This window comes from Mauremys reevesii, linkage group 2, assembly GCF_016161935.1.
Source record: "Mauremys reevesii isolate NIE-2019 linkage group 2, ASM1616193v1, whole genome shotgun sequence".
NCBI lineage: Eukaryota > Metazoa > Chordata > Testudines > Geoemydidae > Mauremys > Mauremys reevesii.
The window spans coordinates 16,407,009-16,426,448 of NC_052624.1; the positions used below are offsets into that span (position 1 = coordinate 16,407,009).

General features: G+C 43.4%; 1 protein-coding gene across 14 annotated transcripts in view; it reads right to left on the reverse strand.

Annotated features, from left to right (window-relative positions):
• Positions 1-19,440, reverse strand: part of KMT2C (lysine methyltransferase 2C) — a 346,573-nt gene that overhangs the window by 43,733 nt on the left and 283,400 nt on the right. For all 14 annotated transcript variants that reach the window (XM_039527507.1, XM_039527506.1, XM_039527503.1 and 11 more), the window contains 8 exons: positions 15,449-15,587; positions 14,969-15,183; positions 14,730-14,803; positions 12,979-13,161; positions 10,451-12,328; positions 6,379-6,704; positions 3,349-5,168; positions 1,914-2,025 (listed from right to left, as the gene is read on the reverse strand). In XM_039527507.1, coding sequence (XP_039383441.1) covers positions 1,914-2,025; positions 3,349-5,168; positions 6,379-6,704; positions 10,451-12,328; positions 12,979-13,161; positions 14,730-14,803; positions 14,969-15,183; positions 15,449-15,587 — 4,747 coding nt within the window. The remainder of the gene's footprint in view (positions 1-1,913; positions 2,026-3,348; positions 5,169-6,378; positions 6,705-10,450; positions 12,329-12,978; positions 13,162-14,729; positions 14,804-14,968; positions 15,184-15,448; positions 15,588-19,440) is intronic.

Here is a 19,440-nt window from a genome sequence, read left to right on the forward strand (position 1 = left end):
TTAGAAACAAAGAGGAAGCCAGTGCTCACAGTTAACCTACCCTCTGAGGATGGGTGCCACTACAATCTGCGCTAGCACAAGTTTGTAAGTTCTCTTCTAGGGCAGTGGTTTTCAAACTTTTTTTCTGGGAACCCAGTTGAAGAAAATTGTTGATGCCCATGACCCAATGGAGCTGGGGATGAGGGGTTTGGGGTGTGGGAGGGGGCTAGGGTGTGTGGGTGAGGGCTGCGGGGGAGGGCCGGGAATGAGGGGTTCAAAGTGTGGGAGGAGCTCTGGGCTGGGGCAGGGGGTTGAGGGGCAGAAGGGGGTGAGGGTGCTGAGCTGGGGATGAGCGGTTTGGGGTGTAGGAGGGGTTCCGGGTTTGGGGGGAGGCTCAGGGCTGGGGCAGGCAGTTGGGATGCAGGAGGGGGTCAGGGCTTTGGGCTGAGGATGCATTCTCTGGGGTGGGGTGGGGATAAGGGGTTTGGAGTGCAGGAAGGGGTTGCTGGTTTCAGGGGGCTCAGGGCTGGGGCAGGGGATTGGAGTAAGGGGTTGGGGCATGGTCTTACCTCCAGCGGTTCCTGGTCAGCAGCGCAGCTGGGATGCACCGCGGACCGCGCTGCGGGCCGGAAGTGGCCAGCAGCATGTCTGGCTCCTAGGCGGAGGCACACAAACAGCTCTGTGCGACTCTTGCCTGCAGGTCCCCCCTCTTCCCCCCAGTTCCCATTGGCTGGTTGCTGGCCATCGGGAGTGCAGTGTCAGTGCTTGGGGCTGGAGCAGAGCGTGGAGCCCCGTGGCCCCCCTGCCTAGAAGCCGGACCTGCTGCTGGCCGCTTCCAGGACACAGCGCGGTGTTGGAAAGGGTAAGCACTAGCCTGCCTTAGCTGGGCAGCACCTCTGATGGGACTTTTAATGTCCCGGTCGGCAGTGCTGACCAGAGCAAGGCGACCCACCGCCTTACATGCTGCGCCCCAGTAGTGGGTTGTGACCCATGGTTTGAAAAACGCTGGTCTAGGGTAGCTGCAAACAGACACAGTTGCAGTAATGTATCTTAGAAGTGGCAAGGGCATGGACCATCATGGTGAAGTCTTCATTACTAACAGTCAGCTTTATTACACTATGGACCATAAACTTATGAGGGAAGTACTGGAAGCTCTATTGCTTGGACCATTTAAAATTAGTCTAGATAAAAGCACTAGGAAATTTATGGTAGTAACAACAATAAAATAACTAAATCTTGAATAGCAATTTTGATTCATAGATCTTTACTATGCAGAAGAAAAATGCTGCTTTCCCTGTATTGTTTTAGTAGCTTATGTTTAACACAGTACTGTACTGTATTTGCTTTTTTTTTTTTTTGGTCTCAGCTGCTACATGATTGCATACTTCTGGTTCCAAATGCAGTGTGTGGTTAAGTGGTCAGTTCGTAACTCTGATGTTCATAACTCTGAGGTTCATGTGTATATATCATTACACATTTTACAGATGAGGAAACTCAGGTAGAGAGAGATGAAGCGACTTGCCCAAAGTCTTACAACAGGTCAGTGGTAGAACTGAAAATGGAACCCAGGTCTTCTGAGTTCCAGTCCAGCGTCCTGTCCATAGATCACACTGTCTTTACCCTAGGGAGCAATGCTGTATTGGCATGGAGTATGAGCTAAATGATAACATGGCCTTTTTCCACATCTTATTATGATTCACTGTGAATAATTGTGATGGTCTATAATTGGCTGAGAATGACTTTTCAGACTCCAGAGGGACAAGGTGGGTGAGCTCATATCTTTTATTGGACCAACTTCTGTTGGTGAGAGAGACAAGCTTTCAAGCAGCACAGAGCTCTTCTTCAGGTCTACTGATGCTGGCGGCTAAAAGGCTATAATACTTTGGGTCACTTTTCCCTTTTTACTTTAAACAATAGTGTCATCTTTTGCCTACCTGTTCATAACCATTGGTGGCATCCCCATATTGCTCTGTGCCATTACTTTATTGATACCTTTAAGAGCTACCATTTTTGCTTTCATTATGGGATCAGTGATTGCATCAAAATCTATGAAACAAAAATAGTAAAGGGTGAATTACACAGCTGAACATTTTGATTTTACTGAACTACCAACATAATGAATATTTCCAATATTGGCACATGTACTAATCCCTTGAGTTTAAAACAACTGCATTACAATTATTTATCCATGCGTACTTCAAATTAATTTTTTTTTCACTTTATAACTAGAGATTAACATGCAGGTTTCTATATTCTGTAAGAAACTTGCACTTCAGTAAGCATCTCAGGAATAGGATTGACAGTGCCCATGATAGCAAATGGAATAACTTTCATTGCTTTAGTGAGCCAAGAACTCAAAAGAAGGGATATTAGTTTGAGAGAGGCTGGTACAGGAGACTTGGCTAGAGGGTGAATCCATTAAATTACAAACATCAAGTTAATGGAGGTATTTGACAGGGCTGCCTTAGTCACCATGAACAGTGACACGGAGGAAGAATTTACTGCTATTATGAAATAGAATTTATATATAAAAAGATCAGGAAAAGGAGTCTGACTTGTGCACTTAGTAGACATTACTGATATTGATACAACAGTGACAGCTAGTCAGAAAGCTCCAGTTGTGTTTAGACTCCTGCACCACACATTGACTCAGTATGTTTTTTAGCATTTTCATATTACATTAACGAGCTGTGGATTAAAATACCTGTTTTATACATCTAAATACTATAAATTGATATGCTATGTTATACCAGTAAGAACAGATTGCCAGCTTCTATTCAGAACTTTTCTTTTTTAAGTACATGAAGAACAATTTTTCCCTAGGTCCAATATGGGTGAGTTAATAATTGTACTTTGTTCTAATATATAATAATGTATATACATTTTATTTATAAAGCACTGCAGTTGAAGCAATGCACAATAATGTAATTCATTCATCATAAAACAATAAAAAGACAGATGAAAGGTCAAATAATATAGTACTTTTTATCTGTCTCTCTCTTTAAAAACCAAAAACAAAGGCAGCATTACCCCCTATCTCACATATGGGAAATTGAAGCATAAAGAGATTAAGAGACTTGCCCAAGGTCAAACAGATTTTGAATACAACTGTGAGTAAAATCCTGGCCCCACTGAAGTGAACAGGATTTTTGCCACTGACATCAACAGAACTAGAATTTCACCCATATGCTTAATTTCCAGTCTCCTGCTGTAACTACTAGTCAAGTTGCTCTTCATCATGCCAGCTACAAATTCAGTTTTAAATGCCTTTGTATTTTTGTCAATAGACAGTCAGATTTTTTTTTGATATATTCTTTTGGTATTTGTTTAGTGAACTAACCAGCCCCAAAAAAGATATCACATACATACCAATATTGGGGAAAAATGGCTCTGAACGCTGACGAATCATGGCTTGCATCTGTCGCTGCTGCTGCTGCTCCTGCCTTTCCTGATCCAAAAGATCCTGCAGAAGAAGAGGCTGCTCCTCTAATAAAAGAGGTCTCTCTCGATTTTGCTGCTGGGCTAGAGTCTGTGGGAGCATTATCTGCTGGGGACCAGATATGCCACTGGGACCAGGGCGATTTGCCAAAGTCACGGCTTGATTACCTGGTTGTCCTGTCCCAAAGCTGTGATTAGTTGACTGACCTTGGATAAATCCTGGATTTACTGTTGCCCCTTGAGAGAAGCTATGGTTTATTCGTGGAACCACAGTCAGATTAGAATTTAAAGCGTTTTCCAAGATTTGTCCAGCAGGTGTCATTAGTGTTTGTGAAACACCCAATACGTGATTTGTTTGTGTTGCCGGCAAAGACTGAGGTGAAGAACTTAATGCCCTTATGTCAGAGTTATCTGAACTCTCATTGGCCAGCAGACTTGAAAGGACTGGTGTGGAACCAGAAATACTGCAAGAATTTATAACACCCTGAGCAGGCAGTTGAGCAGGGCCCTGAACAACATTTGGACTAGACACAGTTGTTTCCTGATTCGTAGTAATAGTTTTGTCAGGTAATTCTGGATTATTAGGCTGCACAGGAGCTTTTTCTCCATCATTTAACTTTGTTTCAGCAGCAACCTGAGGGCCTGCAGATTCCACATTTCCATCATTTTTTTCATTTTCAGACTTTGTTTCATCTAATGAGTTTGGAGAAAGCACTTCTGTTTTAATCTCACTATCCATAGCAGATTTCTTCTGCGGAGAAAGTGCATCAGTGGGGACTGAAGTTTTATCACTTCGTTCTTTCTGTTTTGGTTCTTCTGTCTTGCTCTGAATATCTAATTTGTCATCTATAGGAACACTAAGATCCAATTCCTCATTAAACATACTTTTTTTATCTTCTAGATCAAGTTCTGGGTCTGTGTATGCAATTATGTCAAATTCCCCTGATCTCAGGAGGTCATCAAGGTGAGGATCATTGGTTTCTAGATTATCTAAAGTGTCCAACTCATCTCCTTTCCCATCCTCTGGATCTAGATTTAGATTTTCAAGATCCTCATCATCTAAGTCCTTGACTTCAACTCCATCCAAGTCTTTGACATCTAAGTCTTTTACAGAGGGATCATCTGGATCAAGCTTCTCTTCTAATCCATCAGTTGGCTGGTTGGGAATCTGTAGATTCCCAGGTGCCTCAGTGGGTGCAGATGTAGGCAAAGGAGTCCCTGAAAACGCGTCATTAACCGGGGGATGACTTAAAGAACGCATGACAAGCACGGGTGGATGGTCATGATTATCTTGCTGAGATTGTGGCAAATGCTCCAAATTTGTAGACATCTGTAACTGGTTAGTTAGACCTTGAGGAGAACATCTCACTGGATCTATGTGTCTTGGACCCTGAAAGTCCTGCCTAGGTAGAAATCCTGTATGCCGCTGATGCTGGGGTGCTGTGTCTATAACATTAGCAGCAGAGGGATTAAAGGGGAGTCTTGGTCTGCCATCAGGGGCTCTGTGGCGTAACTCAATGAATGCTTGACCCAGTATATTGTGTTGCTGAACCTGAATACCCTGTGGTGGAAAATGCTGAGACAGTCTAGCTGGACTATTCATATGTGTATTGTTCAATGGCCTAGGCATATCTATAGACAAAGATCTTCTCAGCTGTGGTGGAACTCCAGCGCGTTGCATTTGCTGTTGAGGCCCAAGAAAACGTTCTTGACCTGTTGATGGACCATGTCCACCTCCTGGAAACCCAAATCTGAAATCAAAGATTCATTAAAGAATTAGTTCTCTTGATTCATTTGGCCCACCTGATCTGGCATATTTCAGAAAATGACTAATCGCTTAAATGTTTTACATATTATGTTCTTTAGTACATTTAAATAAATATTTTATTTTGATCTATCTCAAACTTAAGTGAGCTTTCTGAACAGAATAAAAAAAGTAACTAAAATAACTGTATTAATTATGTTTAAACAATTTGTGCTGTACCAACCCCTGAACCCAAATAATCTTGGATAAAAATGCTTCTTACAGCAAAAACTATCTTGCTAGACATTCCATATTTTAATTGAACTCAATAAGTGTAAAAAAAAATTGGGGGACCAACCCCCACAATATTTCAGTATTGATATTTATTTCACATCTTGCCACTACTTAAAAAAATAATGACATAGAATACAAGTCGTTTCTTGATTGTGTATACTTTACATGAGGACAATAATATTTCATTAATGCCATATTCATAAATGAAAACTAAAGCTGGATTAAATAGTTTTCTTTATAAATGCCTAAAAATGCAGTTTTGTGGGCTGTGTGTACACAGGTGGCATAATGCAAGGAAAAAAATTCCCACCCTCCATCTCTCTCAAACTGCCAAAAAACCAACAATGTATTACTAAGGGCAGGTCCATACTCACCGCGTGGGTCGACGCGGTGAGTTCGACTTCTTGGAGTTCGAACTATCGCGTCTGATCTAGACGTGATAGTTCGAACTCCAGAAGCGCTGCGGTCGACTCCAGTACTCCACCACTGCAAACGGCGGTGGTGGAGTCGACGGGGGAGCCGCGGAGTTTGACCCCGCCGCGTCTGGACGGGTGAGTAGTTCAAATTAGGGTACTTCGAATTCAGCTACGTTATTCCCGTAGCTGAATTTGCGTACCCTAATTCGAACCCCCTTTTTAGTGTGGGACAGACCTTAGTTTTAATTGCTGAACAATTTCCAGTAACACACACAATCAACCTGTGCAAAAATATAGGCTGCAATAACCTCAGATGCTTACATGCATACTTAACTTTATATACGGACGTCAATGTGATTACACAGCTGCTTAAAGCTAAACACGTGTATAAGTGGTTAGCAAATTACATCAATGTTGCACAGGCCATCTTACTGGAAATCCCTATAATAGTTTAGACGATACAACTCTCTCTTAAACACTTATGTTTTAAGAAATCAAAAATCATACCCAAGACCATGAGGCCTCATTCCCATGGCTGTCATATCTCCTGGAAATTGGGGTCTATTAAACTGCCCATCAGAGGGAAATGGTCCACGTTGATCTTTTGGGAATACTGTGAATCTTGGACCACCTGGAGGGATGATGGATGCTCTAATATTCCCAGGGTAGGGAGGAGGAGGTCGGTTAAAAATCTGATTTAGATTTTCTTGCTGCCAGTGTTGATGCGGAGCTGCATGGGGAGGCGTGGCTGGGTCCTGTAGTGCTTTTTCCTGACGGATAGCATTCTTCTTCTGCTGCTGCTGCTGCAGAATAATTTCACGCAACTTCTGGCGCTGGTTTAAAAAAAAATTATGTTCACTACTGAAATAAATCTACTTTCAAAATGTAAGGTCCCCCAGAGCCAAGAATCTTGTATAAACGGAACAATCTTTCCTCCCACTCACTAGAAAAAAACCATATAATTCCCTTGCAAATTAATCAAAAACCAGACAACATGATTCAGGGAATTGGTAAGAGGCTAGTGAGACCTTTCACCTCAAGGCCCCCTATTCACCAAGGGTCTGCTAATAAATTGTATAGTAAATTGCTTGACCACACTTCAGTTTGTTATGAAATATATTCAAGAGACCAAACAACCAATACCAGTCAGTTTTATTGCTCAAAGTGAATTACAATATAGTACAGGAAGAAAGGCTCAATATGAGACCAATTTCTGGAAAGCCTTCTCATGCAGTGTTGTTAAATTCACCTTACAAAGAAGGTGCTTCCAAAGTTACAATGCTAAAGCTATTCTTTTTATGCTCATCCTGTTTGTATGTAAAAAGGTACTCTGTGCATCATCTGAAACTAGATTTAACCAATCAGTTTTCTATTTTGTTTTTCTGGTACACCCCTATCTCTTTGTTCTGAATACAGGCATTCCAGGTACCAAAGGGCACGAAGGCACCTCTTAGGTGTGTACCAGGGTAGAACAATCATTTACCTTGTCCTTTTCCTTTGGGACATTCCAGTACTGGTGTGTGAGAGTAACTCCTTACCAACTGTTATAGTAAAACACCCATATATCTAGATCCTGAGTTTTCCTACCTACTTAAGCCAAAATTTACTTCAACTAATGCAAGGTGTTATGGGATATTTGACACAGGTGAACAAATAGTGGGGAGAGGATAATACATTCAGTTAACATAAGAATTCACACTTACATTAATACTATGCCTAACGTATGTGTCTTGGCTAAGAGGCCAGCTCACTAATGTTAGCACAAGGAGCTGTCATATACACTTTTGTGCCCCAAATGGTGCCCTTGTGCCATAGGGAGAGGTGAATTCTGAAGGAGGAGAGGTGATCAGAAGTTCAGCTAGGAAAAACTGCTTTTGGTTTAACAGCAGTAGCAGACGCTACCCCAGCCAGGGCCCCTTCCAGGCCAGCACTGTCAATTTTTAGGCTGCATTAGGCCCCTAGACCTCCTTCACGCAAAAGGAGATTAAGCTACTTTCCACAACTCTAACCTCAGCCCCAGCCCCATCCCAAGGTGAACTTTCTGCCTTCTGATCTTTGTCAGAATCTACACTAGGATAATCCCAGAAGGAATGTGGTCCAGGACAGCAGTGGTCAAAAGACCTTACTATCTAATGCTTATTTGCTATTTGGTGGCTTATGTGACATGATTTGGTGTTCTTGGTCCAGTTCCTAATGGTCAGGTGGACATATTGCAGAAATCACCAACATAATTGATGTCAGCATTCTCAAACAGAGAAAGGACGAATTTGCATGGAAACCAATCTACCCCATAACCTCTAGCAAAGGTCCCTCCAAATAAGCATGGAGGCACACTTGTAGAGGACTGTGGGTGAACTCAAACAGCCAATAACCCTGCTGTACCTAGCCTGTGGATAAACGATTTAGATCATTACAATATTTTTTATCAGTGTCGTTACTCTTCCTAGGATACATTAATACTATTAAACGCCTCACAGGTCTGTCCAACTGTTTAAGTTCTTGAAGGTAAAGAAAACTTTTAATCTGTAACATTTAGGTGTCTCAAAAAATGACACAAAATAGTTTTTATCTACATTCGAATGTCACAATTTTAAGGTCCAATAGCCTGAAATGTGTCAAGGCCAGAAATAATCACATTATATCAGAGGAGGTAAATATTCTATGCAGAACGCTGAATTACATTTTCAGTCATGGTCAGTGGGCCAGGGCTACACGGTTAGGTTCATTCAACGGATCCTCAATCCACACTGTATCTCCTTCTGATGATGCTGGAAAGTTTGCTAATAAAACTGTGGGTAGAAGAAGGCCCTGTGGTTGCAACTGTAATTTAGTTACAGTAGAATTTCAGAGCTAGACACACCTCGGGAACGGAGGTTTTTCATAACTCTGAAATGTTCCGTAACTTTGAACAAGATATTGTGGACTTCAGCCAGAGGGTGGTTGGGGCTACAGGTGCGCGTGGGGGTGGTTGAGTCATGGCCCCAGGTTGGGGCTCAGGGTTTCTGCCCCGCGGAAGCACCAGGGCTCAAGGCTTTAGACCTGCGGGGAGCACTGGGACTCAGGGCTTCAGCCCTGCAGCTCCATTTCCAGCTTCTGCCCTGCAGGGGGCCCCGGGGCTTGGGACTCCCCATGGCTCTGTTCCTGGTTTCAGTTGGTGGGAGCAGGGTGGGGATCGGGGCTGTAGCTACGGGGGGAGTGCTTGGGCTGAAACCGGTGCTCCTCTCATAGCTAAAGGCCCGAGCTCCGGCACCCCCTGTGGGGCTGAAGCTGGGAACAGAGCTGCAGGGCTGAAGCCCCAAGCCCCGGTGACAGTTGCGTGGCTGAAGGCGGGAACAGAGCTGCGGGGCTGAAGTGCTGAGCCTCGGTGCCCCCTGCGGGGCTGAAGCTGGGAATGGAGCCACAGGGTGAAGCCAGGAGCCCCAGCACTCCCCCCAGGTCTAAAGCCCTGCGCTCTGGTGCTCCCGAGGGTCAGAAGCCCTGACCCTGCCACCTTGCCCGGAGCCCTGACCCTCTATCACGCAGCTGCAGCCCCAATTCCCTCCCTCTCAATCCTCCCCGCTGAAGCCTTGAGCCAAAAGCCCAGAGGCAGTACAGTATTTGCTTTTTATCCTGTGTGAGTATCCACAGTTGCCAGATTAATTACTTCTGGTTCCACAGGGTGTCCGGTTGACCGGTAAGTCCGTAACTCTGGTGTTCATAATCTTTGAGGTTCTACTGTAGTAAAATTACTGTTTTATTCAGCATCAATCTGGGGGGGGGGGGAACTAAGCAGAGCACTTTTGAGATCACATCTATTTCTGACCCTTATTTGGTCATTTGCATGAGTAACTCCTTAGTTTCAATGTATACTAGCACGCCCACATTTTTTGAAAACCTGGTATGTAAAGTGTAACAATTAAACATCAGATTTAACACACTTCTCAATGGCAGCAGTTTGCATCTCACTTGGGGTCTGATCCTACACCATCAAGTCAATGGGAGTTGTGCCATTGACATCAATGAGTGTAGGATCAAACTCTTAGACTATGTCCACACTGCAAATTAAGGTGTAACAGTTGCATGGGTAGGTATGTGCTAGGTTTAATCTAGCTTGTGTAGGTAACAATAGCAGTAAAGATGTGTGGCGTGGCCTAGCCACCCCAGTACAACCCTTCTAAGGGCCCTAGGTACATACTTGGGTTGCTAGCCAACGCTGAGGTCCGTGTTGCCACATCTTCATTACTACTCTTACCACCACTAGCTAGATCAAAGCTAGCATCAGTATGCCTATTCATGCTACAATATCACCTTAATTTATGGTGTAGAAATACCTTCAGACTAGACAGCACTATCTTAGTCAAAATTGAGAAACTTTTCTTCATAAACGTAAGAATTAGAAACTTACTCCTTAAAAATATTGAAAGCTTGCATTCTGCATATTCTGATTTTGTTAGATGGGCCAGGGAAACATGTCAAGTAGCCAAGGGCTGGCCAATGGGCTTTGAGTTTCACACCCCCGCTTTATAACAATGTAATATGGGAGATTCCTCTAATTGTGACATTTTAATAGCACAAACATTAAATTGTATACTGAGCTCACCTGTCTTAGTTTCTCTGTGTCTGCCTGAGACATGTTCATGGTATTCTGTGTATCTGTTACTCCTGTAGTTGGTGCTGGGCCAGAAACTTGTGAGACTGTGGAAAACTGCTGCCCTTGGGAGCTCATTGGAGAATTTGCAGATGCATTAAAGTTGCCCTCAGATCCAGACCTTTGCTGATCAGCTTCGTGGGCATGCTGACTAGTTCCAAAAGTTTCTGGCTGAGGTCTTGGAGTCATTGGAGGCTGATCATAAGGATCATGTGCTGGGGCTGCTGGAGCATGGCTAAATGATTCTGTTACAGCAGGTCCTGCTGGTCTTGGAGTTTGAGAACATGAATCTGGTGGTCTTACAAAAGTGCCCTGCAGAGCAGTTCCTCTGTTTTGGGATGTCTGCAGGAAAGGATCTCGATTTGGCATTAGTCCTGGTCTTACCGTGGGTCTGTTAAAATTCTCTGGAATCCCTGGCCTTGGAGTTGCTGGTGGCTGAGAATAAGGGTCATTAATAACTGGCCTTGGCGTTCCAGGAGGTTGAGCATATGGATCAGAATGTCTCTGATTTGCTGGAGACTGAACAAATAAATCTGCTGGCTGTGCAGGTCTTGGCGTGGGTGGTTGCTGCATATATGGATCAACAGTGGTGGGTCGAGGTGTTCCTGGAGGTTGGGAATAAGAGTCAGCAGCCGGCCGAGGAGTACCTGGAGATTGGGAATAAGGGTCCTGAGAGGCTGGCCTTGAAATGGGTCCAGACTGAGAGAAAGAGTCACTCTGCTGTCGCATTACCCGAGATGGATGGGCAAAAGGCTCCTTTATTGCAGGGTGAGGAGTCAGAGGAGGCTGGCTATATGGATCATTAGACTGATTGTGGGAAAAGCTATCCACTGGCCTTGGTGTCAAAACAGGCCTTTCATATGGATCAACAGCAATGCGTCTTGGTGTTGGTGGTATTGCTCCATAAGGATCTTGTGGGGACTGTGGTGGGCGCATTGGAGTTTTAAAGGGTCCAGGGCTGCCATCAACAATGGGAGTAGGAGTCAGTGGTGGTCGTGCATATGGATCAGCAGGAGTTATTCTCTGTCTTTGAAATATATCTGTTCTAGGAGCTGGTTTAGTGAATGCGTCATTGCTTCCAGTTGTTAAAGGAACTTTCCCTGATTGTTCCATAATTATGGGAGATCTTGGTACCCCCAAAGGTTTGGGGAACTGATCTGCTGCCATTACAGGTCTGGGTGTATCTGGTGGTTTTGCATAGGGGTCATTGCTAACTGGAGATGAAGAACATGAATCTCTGACTGGTGAAGGCCTGCTTCCTGCTGGTTCACTTACTTGAATGGGCCTGGATACAGATGATGGTGGTGGACAGGTATCCACTGGTGTAATGGTACTTCTTCTGACAAAGTTTTGGTTAACAGGTGGTGGCCTAGGTGTTCCCACCATTTTAGCATAAGGATCCATTGGAGAGGGCGGTCTAGAGTTTGTAGTACTTGGAGGAAACATCTGTTGTGATGCAGGCTGAGGCGTCTGTGACTGAGCAAGAGGATCCTGTACTGGCATTCTAGTTGGGGTTGGGGGTGGAGGTGGTGCTTGTGGTTTGAGAAACACATCATCGGAGGATACCGAAGTAGGGGTACCAGGTAGTTGTTGTTTGGTAAATAGGTCTTTGTGGAATGTCTGTTGAGCAGGAGACATATTTCCATTGCCAGTCTGAGGCGTTAAGGGGCTCTGTATCCCGCTGCTAGGTGTGTCTGAGCCAGACTGGTTTAGAAGCTGTTGTGAACCAAACTGTTGTTGTTGTTGTTGCTGCTGCTGCTCATTTTTCACTTGCTCAAGTTTTTGTGTGGCTTCGATTTTGGCTTGCTGCTTACTTTTCTGACGCATTTGCTGGTTTAAGATGGGAAGAGAAAAGGTTACATTTATTAGTCCAGGGAACATAAGCAAGGGCATTTTGATGACTGAGCATCAACGAATTAGGATCTTTAGAGACATATGAGATCAGTTAAGAATAATTTAAAAGCTTAAGTACAGTGGGGGCAGAATGCCTGGTCATTTATGAAACTAAATTACATTGGCAAACTCCCCATTGACTGATTGGGGAAAAGTATTTCCCAGATTCCCAGAGGAATAAAGCTGCTTGCCAACCTTCCATACTAAAGAAGCGATGCAGCCTCATTAACAAGCAGTAAAGGGCTTTGGAGTAACAGAAAAGTGCCAGCCTCATTTAAAGTGAGGGTACCCAGGGTGAAGGCCTTTTCTGTGACATATGACAGAAAAGGGCATACACCACTGCTCTTGGCTGGCCCCACAGAAATAAAGATAATTAATTATGTTAACAATCAACCGAAGTGGTAAAAATAAGTCAAATATTTTTATATACCTTTTCTTCTTATGACCAAAATCTTCACTCTATGCAGAGTGCATGTTATGAATTTATATTTCCTTCCTTGGATAGATTAAAATTGATTTTCATCCATTAAGCACAGCAACTACCAATAAAAAAATCCCACAATAATAAATGACCAAAGATAACACACCTGTCTGAATTTCCACTCCTGCTCATGTTCTGATTCCCTCTGCTTTAAAGGATCTTTAAAGAGGTCTGAGTCGATTCGAGAGCTATGATCAATGCTATCCTGTTGCTGCTGCCTTTTCATGGAGTCATTTGACATCTGCACTTTATTGATGCGTAGAGCAGCTCTATTATCTCTGGCTTTTTGCTGAGAAAAAAAATACAAGTAATTTTTCTTCTTCTTCTTTTTTTTTTTTTTAATATGTGTAAGTACTGCATCTACCCATTCTTCCTACAAAATCTACAACCAAATTATTGATGTGGTCTGATTTAATCGCACACAATCATGAACAAACTAGGTTACTCTCTTGTAACCAGAACTACTAACTGCAAGTCTATAGTCTTGACAAAGCTGCAGTGTGGGATTTGTGTATGTCAAACCATGTCGGGCAAAAGAGTCATTAACAATAGAGGCTTTAAATGTAAGTTAGGAGATTCTGTTTACATGCAGCAGAGGGCCAAAGAAATACAAATATACCAATACACATGTCAAATCTTATATTTGAGTGGTCCCAGATTTGAAGAAAACAGGCAGCTCCTAGGTAAAATGAATCAACAGAGGTTCATCTGAAGAACTTTAGTTATAGGAGAATAAGATGCACTAGTGGACTACATTAAATAGCCTCTATGCATCCCACTGAGTCAGGCTAGCAATACAAGCATAGGATTGAGGGTTAAGGACAAAGAAAAATTGGACTGCACAATAACAACTCTTCAGATAAGCATTTTCAAGCAATAATGGAGCTTTTAAACTTTTAATGGCTGCTTCAGGGAGTCGCTTCTGGCTGACATTTTGAATCTGGCTCCTTCTGAGTATCAAATCCTGACAGGTGCTTTTTCAGATTTATGTTACAGTTCTCAACTGCATATTGCACCTTGCAGAAATGACCCTTTTTAAAGATTTTAAAAAGCAGTCAAGGATGAGAGCTGCATAGCCATAATGGCAGCTGAATTAATGCCTGCAGCTTCTTACAAAATCCTCAAGTTGGTGTGACATTTTTCCTCCCCTTAAAGTGATGGGATGGTACATATTTAAAAGTGATAAGGTAAAGAAAGCTACAGTAAGCGCAGGAAAGCTGGCTTTTGAGCTTCAGTCACTTGGTAGTTTGAATTATCTTATTCAGCATGGAAGCTCTTAGAGGCGGGACTGTGATTTCTCCTATGTTGGTACAGTGTTAATCACATTGGTAGTGCACAAATAATAACCATCAGCAGACATTTAGATTGCAAGCTCTTTGGGGAACAGAGTGTCTCTTACTATGTAGCATACTGATCTTGGTTGGGGCCTCTAGCTAATATAAATAAATAAATGAACTTAGTTTATATTAAGACTGAATGGCTGAGAAAATAGCTTTAGAAACAAGTTCTAAAATTACAGAGGTCTAAAACTGCATCTTCTGGAACCTTAGGGTACGTCTACACTACCCGCTGGATTGGCGGGTAGTGATTGATCCCTGATCGCTTTGCAGTCGACTCCTGTACTCCACCGTGGCAAGAGGCGGAAGCTGAGTTGATGGGGGAGCGGCGGCAGTCGACCCCACACTGTGAGGACGCAAGGTAAGTCAACCTAAGATATGTCGACTTCAGCTATGCTATTCTCATAGCTGAAGTTGCGTATCTTAGGTCGATGCCCCGAGTGTAGACCAGGCCTTAGTAGTTTTAAAACAAAACACCCCACAGATTACATGTACAAATGCTAGTTTTAGTTATTGTTACCACATATGGTGCTCTTTCTTGTGAGCTTGCTTTTCTCCACAGTTTAGCAATCTGCTTCACTCTTGTAGTCCAGTCTGCAACCAAAAGCAACATATTGTTTTAGTATGCAGGTTTTTGATGATTTTATAATTCTTCAGACAATTTTTATAAGTAGAAACGGTTAATGCTTTGGTGAAGAAAGGTGCCTAACAGAACTGTTACAAAATGTTTGCCCCCTACACAATAAATCACTTCCTCACCTGGGAATTCTTCTTTTAGGTTGGGGAAGTTGATATTTGTGTACAGAACAGGTGCTACTGTTGCCATTTCACCAAGTGCTTCTTCTTTTTCCCACTTCAGAGTGCTTCTTTGAGCATTGGACATTGTATCCCCTTCTCCTTCCATAGGGGGAGCAGATGGTGTCCATGAACTATTAGGATCATTTACCATTGGATTAAATGCTGGGTTCTTATCCCTGACAAATCAAAACAGATGTTTAATTTTTCAATTTTCCTCTCAATATAATATGAAAATTTATTTTATAAACACTCTGTTCACTACTCCAGCAGTTAGTATCATGTCTTTTGAAAAGATTTAAAAGAGCAAACATGTTTTAAAATGTATTTAATGTTTCTGTCAAATAATAAACATTTAAAATGTGCAGTGGCAAGTATGCTTCACTGATACCACTCAAGCTAGGCTAACTGTTGAGTAATTCCACATTCTTCAGCTTGACTTACCTGGTATCACTGTACGGTGGTTGTGTAATAGGAGAGAAAGTGCCTAGTCCAGCTCCAGGAGCCAAAGGTGTATGAGGGAGATGAGGGGTAAGTCCAATCAGGCCATTCATAAGTGGTACTCTTGAAAACACACTTTCCCCTGGAAGGCAAACGTTGAAATGATCAATGTAAAGAATGAGTGCCTGAAGGCTTTCAAGGTGTTCAAGACAAACTTTGGTGAGGAATAGGCCTTTAGTCTAATGAGAAACTACTTATTTGTACATTCTATGGTGCTCGCCATGAATACATTTCTGCTATAAATTAGAAGGTTTCTAACCCTCAGAGGAGTGAGGTTCTAGTACAGCTTCCAATAGCAGAAGAAGGAGGAAGTAGCCTAGCTAGTTTTAAACCAGAGCTTGATAAGATTATATGACAGGATTAAATGATGGGACTGCCTGTGATAGGAGGGGACTTGATTCGATGACTCAGGAGGTCCCTTTCAGTCCTACATTCCTATGTGTCAACTTCAACCTTTTGGAGAGGATTTATGAACATATGACATTCTCCACCACCATAAACTTTAGTGAGTCCTTTCCATTATATCCAATCAGTATGTACATGTTTCTTATGATTTTGGCAAGTCAAAGGATTCTTTGAGAATTTCCCATCTTAACTCATTTTATATCAGGCTAGCCTGTGTTATATTATTCCATTTTACATATATGTATCTTTTGGGGTGGGGAAACAGAAGAGCAATTTTGAGCATTTATTTTTATTTAGTTAGTGATTTGAATATCTGTTAATACTGCTTGGTTACATATTATTAAATACTTGGAAATGAGTTCATGAAAAATAACCTAAAATTCACCAAAAGCTGAACACAACTCTTCTATATATGGGTGCGCAGCAGGCCCCAGATCCTTTGTTTATTTGAACATATTTTCTTTTACTGTTGGCAACAGCATCTAGGATCTCCTGCTTCTACAATGGAGGTAACTGGTGGTTGTCCAAATATATAAGGGTGAGGAACACAGTGGTGACAATAGATAACAATAATAGATAATAATAAAAGCTAAGCTCCTTCAACTGTAATGTAACAACTAAGATTGTCTGGTAGGCATCTGGCAAAGACTAGAACATGGCTTACAGACAGCTCTAGGGTATCCCAGGCTGCCAACCACTGTGATATTTCTAGCCTTCAAAGTTCTTCCCTAAAGGAGACATAACAAATACTATGAATTGGTGTTTCAACAACAGCTATTGTTATTTTCTGATCTCTCAGATTACAGCCAAACAAAGAAGTTACTCATCTTGTGCAGTAATGATGGTTCTTTGATGTGTCCCCCTATGGGTGCTCCATTATAGGTGTGTCTGCGTCTTTTTGCTGCTGATTGGAGAACTTCAGTAGCAGTGTCCATTGGGCCCACACATGCACTGTCTCCTCATGCTGCACCACGAGGCTAGAAAGCTGCGCGGACTAACCGTCCTCAGTTTCTTCTCTACTGCAGAATCATAGTGAGAACTCCAAAGTAGGGGAGGAGGGAAGGTAGTGGAGCAGCCACAGTGACACACATCTCGAAGAACCATTGTTACTCCACAAGGTGAGTAACAACAACTTCTTCTTTGAGTAGCGTCCCTATGGGTACTCCACTGTGGGCAAATCCGAGCAGTAGCCCCGCCGTGGTGAGCTGGGACTTCGTGGTCGGTTTAATCATAGATTATAGTACTGTGGAGCCAAAAATAGCATCAGAGGCAGAGTCCTTAGTGACTGCGTAACGTTCTGTGAAAGTGTGGACTGCCGAAGATACTGAATGAGATGGTGATTGTTTTCAGCTATTCCTGGGTTTGCTGAGGAGACTTCTTGCTCTCTTTTTTGACTTGTGAGAGGAGTCCCCGGATCGTTTTTTCAACCCACTATCCTTCGAAGTCAAAGGTTATGGGGAAGAGTCATGCCCGCCGGAGAGTTGGGGTCGGAGAGCAGCCTCCATAAAGATGATTTTCTGGCAGAGCTCACTGTCTTTGTGGGATCTCTGTCAGAGCTGCTGCAGAGGGAACACTTTTGCTGGATGTGGCCCTCGCCGAGGCAGCGAATGCACTGGGAGCGCTTGTCTGTGACTGGGTGCAACACTTCTTGAAGCCTGGAGAGCCTGCATGCCCTTGTCCAAGGGAGTCCCCCCAGAGGGGGTCCACACAAGAACAAAGCCTTTTCTTTCTTCATTTTTTTTAAGGCACGGCCAAATACAAGTCAAAAGAAGGCTAAAGGGTTTCTAAAAGCTAAAGATTAACAAATGAAAAGAAGAGTTAACGATCTACTAACGGACAGCTAAAGGCTCTGGCCCTAGCCAGGAGCAGTTGAGAAGGAACAGAGGATGGTTAGCCCATCCTGGCGCAGCAGGCGGAGAGAGAGTGCATGTGCGGGCCCAAAGGACACTACTACGGAAGTTCTATGATCAGCTGCGCGGGGACGCAGACACACCTATAGCGGAGCACTCATAGGGACACTACTCGAAGAAGAACCAATGCTACATCAAGAAAAAGAAAAGGAAAACATATCCATGATGCCAGGTAACAGACATGAAGGCACTGCACACAATCTTCTTTCACAATTCTTAAATAAATATTAACCATTTAATTAGGAATCTCCTCTTCAGAGATGGTTGGTATACCAGAGTAAAGCTTTCTAACGTATGATTTCTATACTCTTATCAATGAAATAAATAAATCTAGTCAAATGTACCTCAATATTTCAATAAAATATTAAGTCTAACAATTTTACACCACTATTAAGGCAGAATGTTTTATTTGTATCATTAAAATATTAGTGCAGACAGGACACAGGAACAAACTGGCCATGTAATCTATTACCTCTCGTTTGCTTTAAATGATCTCATTTTTAGAACTTCTTGAAGTTTTATATTTTTCTATAAATTCATCCAGATTAAGAAACAAATTATTTTTTCCTTTCTTAGGGTATCTGGTGGTTCTAGAATTATTCACTACTGAAATAGATTTCTGAAGCACAAATACATCATCATGGGCTCTCTGCTTGCACCTGAGCTAGTGCCAACTCTACTAGAGACGATGGCTGATGAGAAAAGAATGCTTTGAACCATGTGCCTGGATATTATGTAAACCACGGGTTCCCAAACTGTGGGCTGCGACCTAAAAGTGGGCCACAACACAGTGCTGGGTGGTCTGTTGGCAGGGGGAGAGATTGGGGGTAGGGTAGGAGGATGTTGCTCCCTCAAAACTATATACATTAGTGTAGTCGCGGCTGGCGATGACCCTCACCAGGGTCAGAGGAGCCTAGCGTCCGCAGCAGGTGACAGAGGGTGAAGCGGAGCCGCCAGGCGAGGAAAAGGGGTTGACCAAGAAGTGGAGGCACTCAGGGCGGCTGGAAGGTTTGCAGCCATTCCCACTCTGAGCCAGCGCACCCCACGATCTGTGGCTATCAGGACCCCTGGAGTATCAGCCCCGTGGCCCTCCCAGGGACCTGGGCTCAGCACTGCTGCTCTGTTTCCTCCTGGACAATGCTGTGATGAGGACTGCCACAGGTAACGGCCAGGCCCATCCTGAGTGCCTGCCTCTGCCCAGCACTTTGGACTTGTTCCTGGGCAGAGAATGCCTATGAGGCATGCCAGGGTGCTAGGTGACTGGGGGCATGGCTGTCAGGTGATGAGCTCAAGGCACTCAGCGGGCTGCTGAGGTGGAGGGTTTCAGCAGGGGCAGGCTGTGGCACCTGTCTGGCCCCTTCACCCTCTTGCTTGCCCTGGTCCCTGCTGAGGCGAGGGGCCAGGCATGCCCCAAGGCGTCACTCTCCCTGATGGAACTGTGTTAATAGTGGGCCGCAGTCCATCATTTTCTCAGAAAAATCTATCCAAGATAATAGAACTAAACAAAGTAAGTCTGATAACCAGCCTTCTTCTGGATTCATGGCTTGGGAAACAGATTTGATTTGGTTTTGCAAGAAAAACAAAAAAGGCATCTGTCCCCGCCTTCCCTATAATTGAAAT